This window comes from Salmo salar, chromosome 14 (genome assembly GCF_965601325.2).
Source record: "Salmo salar chromosome 14, fSalSal1, whole genome shotgun sequence".
NCBI lineage: Eukaryota > Metazoa > Chordata > Actinopteri > Salmoniformes > Salmonidae > Salmo > Salmo salar.
The window spans coordinates 99,313,598-99,333,597 of NC_138304.1; the positions used below are offsets into that span (position 1 = coordinate 99,313,598).

The 20,000-nt window shown below is 48.7% G+C and overlaps 1 protein-coding gene across 33 annotated transcripts in view; it reads left to right on the forward strand.

The window, feature by feature from the left end:
• Window positions 1-20,000, forward strand: part of LOC106592465 (CLIP-associating protein 2) — a 129,636-nt gene that overhangs the window by 60,202 nt on the left and 49,434 nt on the right. For 27 of the 33 annotated variants that reach the window (XM_082961304.1, XM_082961301.1, XM_082961305.1 and 24 more), the window contains 10 exons: window positions 7,679-7,816; window positions 13,094-13,170; window positions 13,386-13,624; window positions 14,252-14,387; window positions 14,602-14,672; window positions 14,755-14,814; window positions 15,452-15,529; window positions 16,765-16,932; window positions 17,520-17,560; window positions 17,795-17,944. In XM_082961304.1, coding sequence (XP_082817430.1) covers window positions 7,679-7,816; window positions 13,094-13,170; window positions 13,386-13,624; window positions 14,252-14,387; window positions 14,602-14,672; window positions 14,755-14,814; window positions 15,452-15,529; window positions 16,765-16,932; window positions 17,520-17,560; window positions 17,795-17,944 — 1,158 coding nt within the window. Of the gene's footprint in view, window positions 1-4,568; window positions 4,618-7,678; window positions 7,817-13,093; window positions 13,171-13,385; window positions 13,625-14,251; window positions 14,388-14,601; window positions 14,673-14,754; window positions 14,815-15,451; window positions 15,530-16,764; window positions 16,933-17,519; window positions 17,561-17,794; window positions 17,945-20,000 lie in introns of those variants that run through there. The other 6 variants (XM_082961328.1, XM_082961330.1, XM_082961331.1 and 3 more) reach the window with 2 other exon arrangements.

A 20,000-nucleotide genomic window follows, 5' to 3' on the forward strand; every position in this document is an offset into this window, starting at 1 on the left:
AGGGTTCCCTAGGAAACACTGAACATCACTTTGGTTCCTACCCTGTCACAATAACTCGTCCATTGCATTTTCATTCGTTGTCATGTCAAACAACACTGTATTCAAAGTGCCCTCTGTTATTTAACTATAGAATTAGAATAAACATGAGTGCAGGAAATGCAGAAATTGATGGAAATGCAGGAAATTATTTTAGGTTAGAGTTGAATGGAACATTATAAACCAATCAGAATGGAGAACGACCCATTGAAATCATTTAGAATGTATGTGTTACCACTGTAGGGTCCCTCACTACCCATAAAGCACCCTGACATCACTCACTACTCATAAAGCACCCTGGGATCACTCACTACTCATAAAGCACCCTGGGATCACTCACTACTCATAAAGCACCCTGGGATCACTCACTGCTCATAAAGCACCCTGAGATCACTCACTACTCATAAAACACCCTGGGATCACTCACTACTCATAAAGCACCCTGGGATCACTCACTACTCATAAAGCACTCTGGGATCACTCACTACTCATAAAGCACCCTGGGATCACTCGCTGCTCATAAAGCACCCTGGGATCACTCACTACTCATAAAGCACCCTGGGATCACTCACTGCTCATAAAGCACCCTGGGATCACTCACTGCTCATAAAGCACCCTGGGATCACTCGCTGCTCATAAAGCACCCTGGGATCACTCGCTACTCATAAAGCACTCTGGGATCACTCGCTGCTCATAAAGCACCCTGGGATCACTCACTACTCATAAAGCACCCTGGGATCACTCACTACTCATAAAGCAAATGTAGAACTTTCATTAATCAAAAACATAAACTACCGTCTCATTCCGTCATACCGTCAAAAAATGTGAAAAATCGGTCTTTTCATAAAATCATTAATGGCATCCGGAACGGTTTGGCCTACAAACTATTATGCCCCCTCTATGGGAAGATGAGACTGGCACGATCACGATGGCGTTCTCCGTTTTGCTCTACAAGTGTCAGATGATTCGTCTTAAGCAGGTACAACTTCTGTCAGTAGCATCCAAACCGTTTGGGCTACACACTAATACTATCCTCTGTGCGAAGGGGAGACTCTCACGAACATGTACATGTTTTGTTCTGGGACGCCCACAGGCCTCACAAGACTCGTCTGAAGGTCTCCTGGTACCAGTTGAAAAATAAAAAATAAATGGGTATATGTGACCGACCACCTTGATTCGGTCTTATGTGGCAAAATGGTATTTTTTACTTTAGATGAAAGCAGAGACACAGAGCTACAAAGTGGTATCTCATACACTGAATTTGAGGAACAATGGGAAAGTGATTATGCTTTGAAAGTTGATTAACTTGTAACCTCACTTCTGAGAAAATGGCCTTTGGATGTTTTGCTATCTACTGGAGAGCTCTTCTTTAGCTCCACCCATTTAGCATGGTTCACACCCTCTTAAGCTTTAGCTCCACCCATTTAGCATGGTTCACACCCTCTTAAGCTTTAGCTCCACCCATTTAGCATGGTTCACACCCTCTTAAGCTTTAGCTCCACCCATTTAGCATGGTTCACACCCTCTTAAGCTTTAGCTCCACCCATTTAGCATGGTTCACACCCTCTTAAGCTTTAGCTCCACCCATTTAGCATGGTTCACACCCTCTTAAGCTTTAGCTCCACCCATTTAGCATGGTTCACACCCTCTTAAGCTTTAGCTCCACCCATTTAGCATGGTTCACACCCTCTTAAGCTTTAGCTCCACCCATTTAGCGTGGTTCACACCCTCTTAAGCTTTAGCTCCACCCATTTAGCGTGGTTCACACCCTCTTAAGCTTTAGCTCCACCCATTTAGCGTGGTTCTCACCCTCTTAAGCTTTAGCTCCACCCATTTAGCATGGTTCACACCCTCTTAAGCTTTAGCTCCACCCATTTAGCATGGTTCACACCCTCTTAAGCTTTAGCTCCACCCATTTAGCATGGTTCACACCCTCTTAAGCTTTAGCTCCACCCATTTAGCGTGGTTCACACCCTCTTAAGCTTTAGCTCCACCCATTTAGCATGGTTCTCACCCTCTTAAGCTTTAGCTCCACCCATTTAGCATGGTTCACACCCTCTTAAGCTTTAGCTCCACCCATTTAGCATGGTTCACACCCTCTTAAGCTTTATCTCCACCCATTTAGCATGGTTCACACCCTCTTAAGCTTTAGCTCCACCCATTTAGCATGGTTCACACCCTCTTAAGCTTTAGCTCCACCCATTTAGCATGGTTCACACCCTCTTAAGCTTTAGCTCCACCCATTTAGCATGGTTCACACCCTCTTAAGCTTTAGCTCCACCCATTTAACATGGTTCACACCCTCTTAAGCTTTAGCTCCACCCATTTAGCATGGTTCACACCCTCTTAAGCTTTAGCTCCACCCATCTTTTTAAGGGTTGATACTGACAACAGCAGTCAAGCACCCAAGCTAACTGGCAAGTTGGCTAGCTTGCTAGCTTCTTCCAGACACAAATGAGAGAACAGCTCACTGACCATTTTACTCGCCCTAGCAGAGCTGGTTAGGCTGTTTACATGTTATCCAGAGTGTTGGTGACAGCAACTGTGCTGCTGGCAACAATTTATGCTTATTTCAATGTTTACTGACACCGGCCATATTCAGCGGGTGTTGAGCGTTCATAAATTCGTCAGTTATTCTGCGCTCTGGCACACTCAGACGAGAGTGCTCTGAAATCGGAGTAGATAACCAGAGCAACGCAAATGACTCCGAGATACAAATAATGAGATCATACTCGTAACGTTAGCTAGCTAACAGTACACTTTAACTTGAAATGAAAATGACTCTGTCTAATTTAGAAATGTGAAATATCTGAAAATGTAGCTAGCTAGACTTTCTTACCCGTGTACATCGTGGATGGACGCTTCTCCCTCTCACAGATGCCATGGTTGCCCTTTAGTTTAAAGATGTAATCCAGAGACAGGTGTTTTCTCCATCTCCTTAGCTGTCGTACTATAATTCCACTGGTTTCAAAAGTCGGTCCTCCAGAAAGTGGAGAGCAACACTGATGCAGTTCTACTACGTGATATATAGATTTTATTTAAAGCTGCGTTAGACAGGATTACCTAGACATACTGACCAGCTCAAATAGACAGAAGCATGCTATATAGCAGACCAATCCTCTCTCCTCTCTAGGCATGTCCAGCCCACTCATTATCTCAGCCAATCATGGCTTCCGGAAAGGTTGCTGACTTTTTCTGTGGCTAAACCAACTAGGTTCGTAATTTAACAATTTTATTGGTATTTACAGATGTCGTACCAGTTTGTTGTTAAGGCACATCAGAGTTCACATGTTCCAGAAGGCATTTCTGCAATAAAAAAACGCATTTTGATAAAAAAATTTTTTACAAAGTTTACATTCAAATGCCTCCTGTGAAGTCGTGACTCATGACATATGCCTAGTTTCCTGAAACGAGTCACACATGTTGAGACTGTTTAATGCCAAAAATATGGGATTAAATACATATTGTGATCTTTCTTATATCACTCAGATATAGGAGAGACATTTCAGAATAAACTTCCTTTTGATATTTATTTGGGGGACTATCTGTTCCACATAGTCAATCTGTTATTCAATGTGTTTGTGTGGGCTAATTGCAGAAAAAAGGCCCCAAAATAAGTCATGTTTAATCAAATACATATTGTACACTACCAGTCAAAAGTTTGGACACACCTACTTACTCCCAGGGTTTTTCTTTGTTACTATTTTCTACATTGTAGAATAATAACGAAGACATATACTATGAAATAACACACATGGAATCATGTAGTAACCCCAAAAAGTGTTAAACAAATCAAAATATATTTTATATTCTTCAAAGTAGCCACCCTTTGTCTTGATGACAGCTTTGCACTCTCTCTGTCCTGAGATGGTACTGGGGGGGGGTTTAAACAGCAGGTCTCAGCTGGAGGGGTGTGCCCCCCACACCTCCCCTCTGTCTCTTCTCCCCCCTGGTCTGATCTCTACACCACCACGGCCCACTCAGCCTTTTGTTCTCTGTGTGTGTGGAGTCTTAGTTCTATGGATATCAGAATATGTGAAATATGATTAGGCACTTTGTTGTGTGTGTGTGTGTGTGTGTGTGTGTGTGTGTGTGTGTGTGTGTGTGTGTGTGTGTGTGTGTGTGTGTTGATGGTAATGAGCTTAGGTTAGCTGCTGTGAGGGAGGCTAGAGAAACCATGTTAGTTTTCCAGGGGCTTCACTTACACACACACACACTCACACACTCCCCTTCCTCCGCACTGACTTCTACAGCATGATGTCGTCGCTGCGCTGATTGGCTGCCTGGCCGGAGAGGGAAGGAGGGGAGAAGAGGGATTGAGGGAGAGAGAGAGAGAAAGGGAGAGAGCGAGAGAGAGGAAGAGAGCGAGAGAGAGGAAGGGAGAGGGAGAGACAAAATGCCATCAGTGATATGGGTGGAGGGTTTTTCGGATGGCAGTAAGGTGTGTGTAGATCCATTTTGAGGGGTGTGTGTATGGGGTGGGAGGGTGTGTTGGGGTACGGGTCTGAGAAGAAGGTGGCGACCCAAAACCACGCCCTACTGGAGGCATGCGGCGCCTCATCTGCAAACGCATCTGTGACTGTGAGTGCAGGGCAGGGCCCGGTGTCTGTTTCTGAAAGAGCATGCATTAGTGCTGGGTTCATTTTGTGTGAATAAGGGCTGGGTGTGTTTTGATGGTGTGGGTTATTTGGGTGGGTGTGTTTGATGGTGTGGGTTATTTGGGTGGGTGTGTTTGATGTGTTGGTTATGTGGGTGGGTGTGTTTGATGGTGTGGGTTATGTGGGTGGGTGTGTTTGATGGTGTGGGTTATGTGGGTGGGTGTGTTTGATGGTGTGGGTTATTTGGGTGGGTGTGTTTTGATGGTGTGGGTGGGTGTGTTTGATGGTGTGGGTTATGTGGGTGGGTGTGTTTTGATGGTGTGGGTTATTTGGGTGGGTGTGTTTGATGGTGTGGGTTATGTGGGTGGGTGTGTTTGATGGTGTGGGTTATTTGGGTGGGTGTGTTTGATGGTGTGGGTTATGTGGGTGGGTGTGTTTGATGGTGTGGGTTATGTGGGTGGGTGTGTTTTGATGGTGTGGGTTATGTGGGTGGGTGTGTTTGATGGTGTGGGTTATTTGGGTGGGTGTGTTTTGATGGTGTGGGTTATTTGGGTGGGTGTGTTTGATGGTGTGGGTTATTTGGGTGGGTGTGTTTTGATGGTGTGGGTTATGTGGGTGGGTGTGTTTTGATGGTGTGGGTTATGTGGGTGGGTGTGTTTGATGGTGTGGGTTATGTGGGTGGGTGTGTTTTGATGGTGTGGGTTATGTGGGTGGGTGTGTTTTGATGTGTTGGTTGTGCCAGGGGTCATGTTAATGCAGGACTCAGCATTTTTTCATACAGAAAAAAACATCTAAAAAAAACATTAAAAATAACTTCCTGCGTTTTGTAAAATCAGATATAAAATGCTTGTTATTGTAAATTCTGCTTCGGTTCGTGTTCGCTCCAAATCATGAAGGTAGAAGGACTCATTTCGTGCTTCATTTACACTACTCCACTCAGAGGAAATATCTTTGGAGGCTAATTTTTTCCCAGTGTAGTTTTTCTCCGGTAACAAGTTAAAATGCAACATTAACTACAAGCAAAACATTTGAAAATGTATCTGGCTACATTCTTTCAATGATAAACCTGGCCGTGCATCGTTTTTGCAAAAACGACCTTACTTTCTTTGTAAGCTCATTTTATTGGCTTACTAGCAAAATAGTTGCACTTCTGTTGTCATCTGATTAAACTATTTTCTGCCGAATGTGTAAAGGAAAACTAGTTTCACGTCCCTGATATGAATCGCATGTTTTTTGATGGTCTGCATTTTGCCGATATGTCGGTCCGGGACCAAACCGCTCCGTGCATCCACTACCAGTATATAGTAAAATACACTATACCGCCCTTCGCTAATTCACTGTTAGTGATTGTTGTGTAGCTGGGTGTTTGGCGGGGTGTTTTGCTGGGTGTTTGGCGGGGTGTTTGGCGGGGTGTTTTGCGGGTGTTTTGCTGGGTGTTTTGCGGGGTGTTTTGCGGGGTGTTTGGCTGGGTGTTTGGCGGGGTGTTTTGCTGGGTGTTTTGCTGGGTGTTTTGCTGGGTGTTTTGCGGGGTGTTTTGCTGGGTGTTTTGCTGGGTGTTTTGCGGGGTGTTTTGCGGGGTGTTTTGCTGGGTGTTTTGCTGGGTGTTTGGCGGGGTGTTTGGCAGGGTGTTTGGCGGGGTGTTTGATGTGTGTTGGAGAGAGAGAGAGTATTAGCTGCTGTCGCTGCAGCCAGTGGCCTCTGTGTTTCTGTTGTTTACTATTGATGACTGATCAGCACTGAATCTGCTCTATTCTACAGCCAAGACCCTCCCTTCCTCTCCCCCTCCTCCCTTCCTCTCCCCCTCCTCCCTTCCTCTCCCCCGCTCCCCTTCCTCATCTCTCCTCCCCCACTCCTCTCCCTCCTCCTCACCTCTCCCCCCCTTCCTCTCCTCTCCCCACTCCTCTCCCTCCTCCTCATCTCTCCTCCCCCCACTCCTCTCCCTCCTCCTCACCTCTCCCCCCTTCCTCTCCCCCGCCCCCCTTCCTCTCCTCTCCCCGCCCCCCTTCCTCTCCTCTCCCCGCCCCCCTTCCTCTCCCCTCCCCCCTTCCTCTCCTCTCCCCCCTTCCTCTCCTCTCCCCCCTCCCTCTCCTCTCCCCCCTCCCTCACCTCTCCTCCCCTTTCCTCTCCTCTCCCCCCTCCCTCACCTCTCCTCCTCCCCTCTCCCCCTCCCTCACCTCTCCTCCTCCCCTCTCCCCCTCCCTCACCTCTCCTCCCCCCTCCCTCACCTCTCCTCCCCCCTTCCCCTCCCCCTTCCTCTCCCTCACCTCTCCTCCCCCCTCCCCCTTCCTCTCCCCCTTCCTCTCCCCCCTTCCTCTCCCCCCTTCCTCTCCTCTCCTCCCCCTCACCTCTTCCTCTCCCCCTTCCTCTCCCCCTCCCCCCTTCCTTGCCTCCCCTCCCCCTTCCTCTCCCCCCTTCCTCTCCTCTCCCTCACCTCTCCTCCCCCTTCCTCTCCCCCCTTCCTCTCCTCCCCCTCCCCCTTCCCCTCCCCCTTCCCCTCCCCCTTCCCCTCCCCCTTCCTCTCCCCCCTTCCTCTCCCTCACCTCTCCTCCCCCTTCCCCTCCCCCTTCCTCTCCCCCCTTCCTCTCCCCCCTTCCTCTCCCCCCTTCCTCTCCTCCCCCTCACCTCTCCTCCCCCCTCACCTCTCCCCCTCCCCCCTTCCTCTCCCCCCTTCCTCTCCCCCCCCCCTTCCTCGCCCCTCCTCCCCCCTCCTCGCCTCTCTTCCCCCCTCCTCGCCTCTCCTCCCCCTCATCTCTCCCCCCCCTCCTCACCTCTCCTCCTCACCTCCTCACCTCTCCTCCCCCCCTCCTCACCTTCATCACCTCTCCTCCCCCTCCTCTCCTCCCCCCTCAACTCTCCTCGTCCCCTCCTCAACTCTCCTCGTCCCCTCCTCAACTCTCCTCGTCCCCTCCTCAACTCTCCTCGTCCCCTCCTCCCCCCTCCTCACCTCTCCCCCCTTCAACTACTTTAGGGAAATACTAGAAGTCTGATAACGATGGCACTAAGAATGTTGTTTATCTCTCTCTATCCATCTCTCTCGCTCTCAGACCGTAGTTTTGAGGATGACGCGGACAGTGCAGATGGGAACCGTGCTCAGGCTGCCTTTAAAGTCCCCAAGGTCCCCAAGAAGTCATCAGAGTCCTCTGCTGCACGAAGACCCAACCCGATTGGTTCCAAGATCGGAGGTAAGAGGCAGGATTCTATTTACATGGAAGTCCAGCCTTGTTTACCTCCCTTCCTCTCCCCCTTCCTCTCCCCCTTCCTCTCCTCACCACCCTCCTCACCTCTCCCCTTCCTCTCCTCACCTCACCACCCTCCTCACCTCTCCCCTTCCTCTCCTCCCCCTTCCTCACCTCTCCCCCCCCTCAGAGGCAGGATTCTATTTACATGGAAGTCCAGCCTTGTTTACCTCCCTTCCTCTCCCCCTTCCTCTCCCCCTTCCTCTCCTCACCACCCTCCTCACCTCTCCCCTTCCTCTCCTCCCCCTTCCTCACCTCTCCCCCCCCTCACCTCTCCCCCCCCTCAGAGGCAGGATCCTATTTACATGGAAGTCCAGCCTTGTTTACCTCCCTTCCTCTCCCCTTCCTCTCCTCCCCCTTCCTCACCTCTCCCCCCTCACCTCTCCCCCCCTCAGAGGCAGGATCCTATTTACATGGAAGTCCAGCCTTGTTTACCTCCCTTCTTCTCCCCCCCTCCTCTCCTCTCCCCCTTCCTCACCTCTTTTTCTGGCTACTTCACAGGAGCTTTTTCATCTGTCATCACCATCAGTCATATCTCTGCTCTTCTATCTGTCATCACCAGTCATATCTCTGCTCTTCTATCTGTCATCACCAGTCATATCTCTGGTTCCATCTGTCACCATCAGTCATATCTCTGCTCTTCTATCTCTGCTCTTCTATCTGTCATCACCAGTCACATCTCTGCTCTTCTATCTGTCATCACCAGTCATATCTCTGCTCTTCTATCTGTCATCACCAGTCACATCTCTGCTCTTCTATCTGTCATCACCAGTCACATCTCTGCTCTTCTATCTGTCATCACCAGTCACATCTCTGCTCTTCTATCTGTCATCACCAGTCACATCTCTGCTCTTCTATCTGTCATCACCAGTCATATCTCTGCTCTTCTATCTGTCATCACCATCAGTCATATCTCTGCTCTTCTATCTGTCATCACCAGTCATATCTCTGCTCTTCTATCTGTCATCACCAGTCACATCTCTGCTCTTCTATCTGTCATCACCAGTCACATCTCTGCTCTTCTATCTGTCATCACCAGTCACATCTCTGCTCTTCTATCTGTCATCACCAGTCACATCTCTGCTCTTCTATCGGTCATCACCAGTCACATCTCTGCTCTTCTATCGGTCATCACCAGTCACATCTCTGCTCTTCTATCTGTCATCACCAGTCACATCTCTGCTCTTCTATCTGTCATCACCAGTCACATCTCTGCTCTTCTATCTGTCATCACCAGTCACATCTCTGGTTCTATCTGTCATCATCAGTCACATCTCTGGTTCCATCTGTCATCATCAGTCACATCTCTGGTTCCATCTGTCATCATCAGTCACATCTCTGGTTCCATCTGTCATCATCAGTCACATCTCTGGTTCCATCTGTCATCATCAGTCATATCTCTGGTTCTATCTGTCATCACCAGTCACATCTCTGCTCTTCTATCTGTCATCACCAGTCACATCTCTGCTCTTCTATCTGTCATCATCAGTCACATCTCTGCTCTTCTATCTGTCATCATCAGTCATATCTCTGGTTCTATCTGTCATCACCAGTCATATCTCTGTGGCTCTATCTGTCATCACCAGTCACATCTCTCTGGTTCTATCTGTCATCACCAGTCACATCTCTCTGGTTCTATCTGTCATCACCAGTCACATCTCTGCTCTTCTATCTGTCATCACCAGTCACATCTCTGCTCTTCTATCTGTCATCACCAGTCACATCTCTGCCCTTCTATCTGTCATCACCAGTCACATCTCTGCTCTTCTATCGGTCATCACCAGTCACATCTCTGCTCTTCTATCTGTCATCACCAGTCACATCTCTGCTCTTCTATCTGTCATCACCAGTCACATCTCTGCTCTTCTATCGGTCATCACCAGTCACATCTCTGCTCTTCTATCGGTCATCACCAGTCACATCTCTGCCCTTCTATCGGTCATCACCAGTCACATCTCTGCTCTTCTATCGGTCATCACCAGTCACATCTCTGGTTCTATCTGTCATCACCAGTCACATCTCTGCTCTTCTATCGGTCATCACCAGTCACATCTCTGCTCTTCTATCGGTCATCACCAGTCACATCTCTGCTCTTCTATCGGTCATCACCAGTCACATCTCTGGTTCTATCGGTCATCACCAGTCACATCTCTGGTTCTATCTGTCATCACCAGTCACATCTCTGCTCTTCTATCTGTCATCACCAGTCACATCTCTGCTCTTCTATCTGTCATCACCAGTCACATCTCTGCTCTTCTATCTGTCATCACCAGTCACATCTCTGGTTCTATCTGTCATCACCAGTCACATCTCTGCTCTTCTATCTGTCATCACCAGTCACATCTCTGCTCTTCTATCTGTCATCACCAGTCACATCTCTGGTTCTATCTGTCATCACCAGTCACATCTCTGCTCTTCTATCTGTCATCACCAGTCACATCTCTGCTCTTCTATCTGTCATCACCAGTCACATCTCTGCTCTTCTATCGGTCATCATCAGTCACATCTCTGCTCTTCTATCGGTCATCACCAGTCACATCTCTGCTCTTCTATCTGTCATCATCAGTCACATCTCTGCTCTTCTATCTGTCATCATCAGTCACATCTCTGCTCTTCTATCTGTCATCACCAGTCACATCTCTGCTATTCTATCGGTCATCACCTCTCAGGCTTGTTTTAGTTCTGTAAATGATGGTGATGATGAACCAACCCACAGGGTTCTGTATTGGGTGAGAGATGTGTGGAAGGGGTTTGTTTCACTCCAACCCTGTTCCTGGAGAGCTACCCTCCTGTAGGTTTTAACTCCAACCCTGTTCCTGGAGAGATACCCTCCTGTAGGTTTTAACTCCAACCCTGTTCCTGGAGAGACACCCTCCTGTAGGTTTTAACTCCAACCCTGTTCCTGGAGATCTACCCTCCTGTAGGTTTTAACTCCAACCCTGTTCCTGGAGAGATACCTCCTGTAGGTTTATACTCCAACCCTGTTCCTGGAGAGATACCCTCCTGTAGGTTTTAACTCCAACCCTGTTCCTGGAGAGATACCCTCCTGTAGGTTTATACTCCAACCCTGTTCCTGGAGAGATACCCTCCTGTAGGTTTTAACTCCAACCCTGTTCCTGGAGAGATACCCTCCTGTAGGTTTAAACTCCAACCCTGTTCCTGGAGAGATACCCTCCTGTAGGTTTTAACTCCAACCCTGTTCCTGGAGAGATACCCTCCTGTAGGTTTTAACTCCAACCCTGTTCCTGGAGAGATACCCTCCTGTAGGTTTTAACTCCAACCCTGTTCCTGGAGAGATACCCTCCTGGAGGTTTTAACTCCAACCCTGTTCCTGGAGAGATACCCTCCTGGAGGTTTTAACTCCAACCCTGTTCCTGGAGAGATACCCTCCTGTAGGTTTTAACTCCAACCCTGTTCCTGGAGAGATACCCTCCTGTAGGTTTTAACTCCAACCCTGTTCCTGGAGAGAAACCCTCCAGTAGGTTTAAACTCCAACCCTGTTCCTGGAGAGAAACCCTCCAGTAGGTTTTAACTCCAACCCTGTTCCTGGAGAGAAACCCTCCAGTAGGTTTAAACTCCAACCCTGTTCCTGGAGAGAAACCCTCCAGTAGGTTTTAACTCCAACCCTGTTCCTGGAGAGAAACCCTCCAGTAGGTTTAAACTCCAACCCTGTTCCTGGAGAGAAACCCTCCAGTAGGTTTATACTCCAACCCCGTTCCTGGAGAGCCCCCCTCCTGTAGGTTTTAACTCCAACCCCGTTCCTGGAGAGATACCCTCCTGTAGGTTTTAACTCCAACCCTGTTCCTGGAGAGATACCCTCCTGTAGGTTTTAACTCCAACCCTGTTCCTGGAGAGATACCCTCCTGTAGGTTTTAACTCCAACCCTGTTCCTGGAGATCTACCCTCCTGTAGGTTTTAACTCCAACCCTGTTCCTGGAGATCTACCCTCCTGTAGGTTTTAACTCCACCCTGTTCCTGGAGAGATACCCTCCTGTAGGTTTTAACTCCACCCTGTTCCTGGAGAGATACCCTCCTGTAGGTTTTAACTCCAACCCTGTTCCTGGAGAGATACCCTCCTGTAGGTTTTAACTCCAACCCTGTTCCTGGAGAGATACCCTCCTGTAGGTTTTAACTCCAACCCTGTTCCTGGAGAGATACCCTCCTGTAGGTTTTAACTCCACCCTGTTCCTGGAGAGATACCGTCCAGTAGGATTTAACTCCAACCCTGTTCCTGGAGAGATACCCTCCTGTAGGTTTTAACTCCAACCCTGTTCCTGGAGAGATACCCTCCTGTAGGTTTTAACTCCAACCCTGTTCCTGGAGAGATACCCTCCTGTAGGTTTTAACTCCAACCCTGTTCCTGGAGAGATACCCTCCTGTAGGTTTTAACTCCAACCCTGTTCCTGGAGAGATACCGTCCAGTAGGTTTTAACTCCAACCCTGTTCCTGGAGAGATACCCTCCTGTAGGTTTAAACTCCAACCCTGTTCCTGGAGAGATACCCTCCTGTAGGTTTTAACTCCAACCCTGTTCCTGGAGAGATACCCTGCTGTAGGTTTTAACTCCAACCCTGTTCCTGGAGAGATACCCTCCTGTAGGTTTTAACTCCAACCCTGTTCCTGGAGAGAAACCCTCCTGTAGGTTTTAACTCCAACCCTGTTCCTGGAGAGAAACCCTCCTGTAGGTTTTAACTCCAACCCTGTTCCTGGAGAGATACCCTGCTGTAGGTTTTAACTCCAACCCTGTTCCTGGAGAGATACCGTCCTGTAGGTTTTAACTCCAACCCCGTTCCTGGAGAGAGACCCTCCTGTAGGTTTAAACTCCAACCCTGTTCCTGGAGAGAGACCCTCCTGTAGGTTTTAACACCAACCCTGTTCCTGGAGAGATACCCTCCTGTAGGATTTAAGTCCAACCCTGTTCCTGGAGAGATACCCTCCTGTAGGTTTTAACTCCAACCCTGTTCCTGGAGAGATACCCTGCTGTAGGTTTTAACTCCAACCCTGTTCCTGGAGAGATACCCTCCTGTAGGTTTTAACTCCAACCCTGTTCCTGGAGAGCTACCCTCCTGGAGGTTTTAACTTCCTGTTCCAGGGTTGGACAGCCCTGCTCTAGTACATTAATAGTATAGTTGAATCAGGTCAGATGGTACTTGGGTGGGGCAACTTATAGTGTCACTCAGACTGGGGTATACACGTTCTCTGACCTCTGACCTATCTGTCTCTAGGTGCGTCTAAGGATGGAACTGGGGGCATTGATGAGGAAGACTTCATCAAAGCTTTCACTGACGTCCCCACAGTACAGGTAACACACACTACTGTGCATTAGTACCAGGACTGCAAGCAATGTAGACACGACGTTTGTATACCATCACTAGTGTGAAATAAATCTCTCTCTCTCTCTCTTCTCTCGCTTGTCTCCCTCGCTTCTCTCTTGTCTCGTCTGTCTGGTCTGTCTGTCTGGTCTGTCTGTCCGGTCTGTCCTGTCTGTTTGTCTGTCTGTCTGTCTGTGTGTGTCAGATCTACTCATCTCGTGACCTGGAGGATAATCTGAATAAGATCAGGGAGATCTGTTCTGATGATAAACATGACTGGGACCAGAGAGCCGCCGCAATGAAGAAGATCCGCTCGCTGATTGTTGCCGGGGCGACGGAGTACGAGTGTTTCTACCAACACCTGAGGCTGTTGGACGGAGCGTTCAAACTGTCAGCTAAAGACCTCCGATCACAGGTGGTACGAGAGGCCTGCATCACTGTGGCGTGAGTACCACACACACACTCACACACACACACATACTTTTTTCCACATCTTCTTTGTACATTACTTCTCCCCCCCAGAAATTGGGAAAATGGAAGTAACACTTAATCTCTCTCTCCCCTCTCTCTCCCCTCTCTCCCCGTCTCTCTCTCCCCGTCTCTCTCTCCCCGTCTCTCTCTCCCCGTCTCTCGCTCTCCCCGTCTCTCGCTCTCCCCGTCTCTCGCTCTCCCCGTCTCTCGCTCTCCCCGTCTCTCGCTCTCCCCGTCTCTCGCTCTCCCCGTCTCTCTCTCTCCCCGTCTCTCGCTCTCCCCGTCTCTCGCTCTCCCCGTCTCTCTCTCTCCCCGTCTCTCTCTCTCCCCGTCTCTCTCTCTCCCCGTCTCTCTCTCTCCCTGTCTCTCTCTCTCCCCGTCTCTCTCTCTCCCCCGTCTCTCTCCCCCCCTCCCTCTCTCCCTCTCCTCTCCCCCCCCCTCCCTCTCTCCCTCTCCTCTCCCCTCTCTCTCTCTCTCTCTCTCTCCTCTCTCTCTCTCTCTCTCTCTCTCTCTCTCTGTCTCGCTCTGTCTCGCTCTGTCTCTCTCTGTCTCTCTCTCGCTCTCTCTCTGTCTCTCTCTCTCCCCCCTCTCCCCCTCCAGTCACCTGTCGACAGTGTTGGGTAATAAGTTTGACCATGGGGCCGAGGGCATTCTTCCTGTCCTGTTCAACCTCATCCCTAACTGTGCCAAGGTTATGGCCACTTCAGGGGTGTCTGCTATACGCTTCATCATACGGGTGAGTTAGACCACACACACAGAGACACAGACAGAGACACAGACAGAGACACAGACAGAGACACAGACAGAGACACAGACAGAGACACAGACAGAGACACAGACAGAGACACAGACAGAGACACAGACAGAGACACAGACAGAGACACAGACAGAGACACACAGAGACACAGACAGAGAATAAAATGACCTTTTGTGTATTTGTCTCTCTGCAGCACACACACGTTCCCAGACTCATTCCCCTCATCACCAGTAACTGCACCTGCAAGTCTGTGGCCGTCAGAAGGTGAGCGTGATGAACATGATTACAGTAATGATGATGAAGAGGACTGGAGTAATGATGAAGAAGTTGTTTCTCCCTCCCTCAGGAAATGTTTTGACTTCTTGGACCTGCTGCTACAGGAGTGGCAGACCCAGACTCTAGACAGGTGAGAGTTCAACACACAGCATCACAGATAAGGGATCTTGGTAGAATCTTATTCACATGTTATTTGCATGACGTAACCATGTACAAAGCGTACTCTGGAAATTAAAATGATTCATTTACAATATTAACATTAGTTAAAATGGTAATAATCGAGATTGTCAACGGAGGACAACAGTAACAACAATAACCAAGGGTCAAAATAACCACACATTGAACAATAACAATAATCATACAGTAGAGGACATGTGCAGGTTGATTGGTCTGTCAGACACTGTCCCTCAACTTATCGCAGGCAGCAATGCTGCCAACCCACAGCTCTCTGCGTCCTCCCCCAGCAGGACGGGTAGCCTGTCCTCATCAGAGAGGTCTTTGAAACCTTGAATAAGGGTTTCACATTTGGGGAAATTACACTCTCTAATTGTTTTATATTTTAGACATTTAGTCAGGAAATGCAGCTCCGTCTCAGGTTCTGCTGTGGTGCAGTGGCTGCACAGCCTTTCCTCTACAGGGAGCCAGGTTTTCCTGTGTCTACCCTTCTCAATGGCAAGGCTGTGCTCACTGAGCCTGTACTTTGTCAAGGTTTTTCTAAGGTTTTGATCAGTAACCATGGTCTAATAGTTTGTCTTGCTGTCTCTCAGACATACAGCGGTGATGGTAGCCAGCATTAAGAAGGGAATCGCAGATGCCGACGCAGAGGCCAGGGTAGAGGCCCGCAAGTAAGAATACACACACACACTCGGCATTACACACACACACACACACACTCAGCATTACACACACACACACACGGCATTACACACACTCGGCATTACACACACACACTCGGCATTACACACACACACACACACTCAGCATTACACACACACACACACGGCATTACACACACTCGGCATTACACACACACACTCGGCATTACACACACACACACACACACACACACACACACACACACACACACACACACTCGGCATTACACACACACACACACACACACACACACACACACACACACACACACACACACACACACACACACACACACATTTTCCTACAGACATACTCACACATTATTTCTCTCTCTCTCCCTCCTCTCTCTCTCCCTCCTCTCTCTCTCCCTCCTCTCTCCCTCCTCTCTCTCTCTCCCTCCTCCTCTCTCTCCCTCCTCTCTCTCTCTCTCTCTCCCTCCTCCTCTCTCTCTCTCCCTCCTCCTCTCTCTCTCTCCCTCCTCCTCTCTCTCTCCCTCCTCCTCTCTCTCTCCCTCCTCCTCTCTCTCTCTCCCTCCTCCTCTCTCTCCCTCCTCCTCTCTCTCCTCCTCTCTTTCTCTCTCTCTCTCTCTCCCTCCTCCTCTCTCTCTCTCCCTCCTCCTCTCTCTCTCTCCCTCCTCCTCTCTCTCCCTCCTCCTCTCTCTCCTCCTCTCTTTCTCTCTCTCTCTCTCTCCCTCCTCCTCTCTCTCTCTCCCTCCTCCTCTCTCTCTCTCCCTCCTCCTCTCTCTCTCTCTCCCTCCTCTCTCTCTCTGTCCCTACTCTCTCCCTCCTCTCTCTCTCTCTGTCCCTACTCCTCTTTCTCTCTCTCGCTCCCTCCTCTCTCTCGCTCCCTCCTCCTCTCTCTCGCTCCCTCCTCCTCTCTCTCGCTCCCTCCTCCTCTCTCTCGCTCCCTCCTCCTCTCTCTCTCTCTCTCCCTCCTCTCTCTCTCTCTCCCTCCTCCTCTCTCTCTCCCTCCTCCTCTCTCTTACTTTCTCCCTCCTCCTCTCTCGTTCCCTCCTCCTCTCTTACTCTCTCTCTCTCTCCTACTCTCTCTCTCTCCCTCCTCCTCTCTCTCCCTCCTCTCTCTTACTCTCTCCCTCCTCCTCTCTCGTTCCCTCCTCCTCTCTTACTCTCACTCTCTCTCTCTCTCTCCCTCCTCCTCTCTCTCTCCCTCCTCCTCTCTCCTCTCTCTCCTCTCTCTCTCTCAGGGCATACTGGGGTCTGAGGAACCATTTCCCGGGGGAGGCGGACTCTCTGTTCAACTCGTTAGAACCGTCCTATCAGAAGAGCCTCCAATCATCTCTCAAGAGTTCTGGGAGCGTGACGTCTCTTCCTCAGAGCGACCGCTCCTCTTCCTCATCACAGGAGAGCCTTAAGTAATGACCCCTGACCTTTAACTATACCTTTTTGAGAGGAGGGGCTCAGAGGTACCCGGAAAGTAATATTCTGCTCTCTCGCCCTTTCCTCTGCTCTCTGCTCTCTCTCCTCGACTGCGCTCTCTGCTCGCTGTCTGCTCTCTCTCCTCGCCCTGTTCTCTCTCCTCGCCCTGCTCTCTCTCCTCGCCCTGCTCTCTCTCCTCGCCCTGCTCTCTCTCCTCGCCCTGCTCTCCTCGCCCTGCTCTTTCTCCTCGCCCTGCTCTTTCTCCTCGCCCTGCTCTCTCTCCTCGCCCTGCTCTCTCTCCTCGCCCTGCTCTCTCTCCTCGCCCTGCTCTTTCTCCTCGCCCTGCTCTTTCTCCTCGCCCTGCTCTCTCTCCTCGCCCTGCTCTCTCTCCTCGCCCTGCTCTCTCTCCTCGCCCTGCTCTCTCTCCTCGCCCTGCTCTCTCTCCTCGCCCTGCTCTCTGTGCTGTCTCTCTCTGTGCTGTCTCTCTCTCTGCTGTCTCTCTCTCTGCTGTCTCTCTCTGCTCTCTCTCTCTCTCTGCTCTCTCTCCTTGCTCTGCTCTCTCTCTCTCCTCTCTCTTTCCCAGTCGTCCTCTGTCATCTAAATGGTCAGCTGCTCCTGGAAGAGGTGAGACACACACACACACACTACCTCTCCGGTATTGATTACATGATTTTGTGGCGTGTACGTTGTTGTTTGTGTTTTATTATATACAGTGCATTCAGAAAGTATCCAGACCCGTTCATTTTCCCACATACTTTCGTGAATCTACTGTTATGTGCCAGCAAGTGGTTGTACAGGACGTGGTGATGTGCATGTGTCTGTGTGTATATATATATATATCCTCCCTTCCCCTACCAGTCCCGGCGGGTCATAAGGGCGGGGCGTCGCCGGGCTACCTACAGCGTTCCCGTAGCGATGTAGATGTTAATGCGGCAACGGTTGCTAAGCAGCGGCACATCGGGCAGGTGGGGCCAGTGAGACTGAGCCCCAGCTCCTACTCCTCATTGGGTAAGGAAGCTGTCAATCAAACCAGACAGCCAACCAATCAGACAGGCAGTTTAGACATGAGTCTGACTGACAGACAGCGGACTGATATAGTCTATCAAATAGTCAATCAATCACACACACACACACACACACACACAGATATGGTGCTCTATGTTAAAATGGTTTCCTAGTGCTTTCAGGACCTGGGCTGAACATCTCTCTGAATACATTTCCTGCCTCTCTCGTCTCCCATGTTTGTGTGTGCTTGCTGCCTGTATGTGTGTTGTATGGCTGTGTTTGTCTGAGCGTGGCTCTGTGTGTGCTTGCTGCCTGTGTGTTGTTTGGCTGTGTGTGTGTAGATATGTTCTGTCAGTGTGTGTGTGTATAGATTAGAGGTCGGCCGATTATGGTTTTTCAACGCCGATTATTGGAGGCTTTTAAAAAGCCGATGCCGATTAATCGGCCGGTTGTTGTGTTTTTTATTATTATTATTAATTCATTTATTTATTTGTAATAATGACAGTAACAACAATACTGAATGAACACTTATTTTAACTTAATATAATACATCAATAAAATCAATTTAGCCTCAAATAAATAATGAAACATGTTCAATTTGGTTTAAATAATGCAAAAACACAGTGTTGGAGAAGAAAGTAAAAGTGCAATATGTGCCATGTAAGAAAGCTAACGTTTAAGTTCCTTGCTCAGAACATGAGAACATATGAAAGCTGGTGGTTCCTTTTAACATGAGTCTTCAATATTCCCAGGTAAGAAGTTTTAGGTTGTAGTTATTATAGGAATTATAGGACTATTTCTCTCTATACGATTTGTATTTCATATACCTTTGACTATTGGATGTTCTTATAGGCACTTTAGTAATGCCAGTGTAACAGTATAGCTTCCGTCCCTCTCCTCGCTCCTACCTGGGCTCGAACCAGGAACACATCGACAACAGCCACCCTCGAAGCAGCGTTACCCATGTAGAGCAAGGGGAACAACTACTCCAAGTCTCAAAGCGAGTGACGTTTGAAACGCTATTAGTGCGCACCCGGCTAACTAGCTAGCCATTTTACATCGGTTACACCAGCCTAATCTTGGGAGTTGATAGGCTTGAAGTGATAAACAGTGCAATGCATTGTGAAGGGCTGCTAGCAAACGCACAAAAGTGCTGTTTGAATGAATGCTTACGAGCCTGCTGGTGCCTACCACCGCTCAGTCAGACTGCTCTATCAAATCATAGACTTAATTATAATATAATAACACACAGAAATACGAGCCTTAGGTCATTAATATGGTCGAATCCGGAAACTATCATCTCGAAAACAAAACGTTTATTCTTTCAGTGAAATACGGAACCGTTCCGTATTTTATCTAACGGGTGGCATCCATAAGTCTAAATACTGCTGTTACATTGCACAACCTTCAATGTTATGTCATAATTACGTAAAATTCGGGCTAATTAGTTCGCAACGAGCCAGGCGGCCCAAACTGTTGCATATACCCTGACTCTGCGTGCAATGAACGCAAGAGAACTGACACAATTTCACCTGGTTAATATTGCCTGCTAACCTGGATTTCTTTTAGCTAAATATGCAGGTTTAAAAATATATACTTCTGTGTATTGATTTTAAGAAAGGCATTGATGTTTATGGTTAGGTACAGTCGTGCAACGATTGGGCTTTTTTCGCAAATGCGCTTTTGTTAAATCATCCCCCGTTTGGCGAAGTCGGCTGTCTTTGTTTGGAAGAAATAGTCTTCACAGTTCGCAACGAGCCAGGCGGCCCAAACTGCTGCATATACCCTGACTCTGTTGCAAGAGAAGTGACACATTTTCCCTAGTTAAAAGAAATTCATGTTAGCAGGCAATATTAACTAAATATGCAGGTTTCAAAATATATACTTGTGTATTGATTTTAAGAAAGGCATTGATGTTTATGGTTGGAGCAACGTGTACCTAAGCGATTATATGCAACGCAGGACAGGCTAGATAAACTAGTAATATCATCAACCATGTGTAGTTAACTAGTGATTATGATTGATTGTTTTTTTTATAAGATAAGTTTAACGCTAGCTA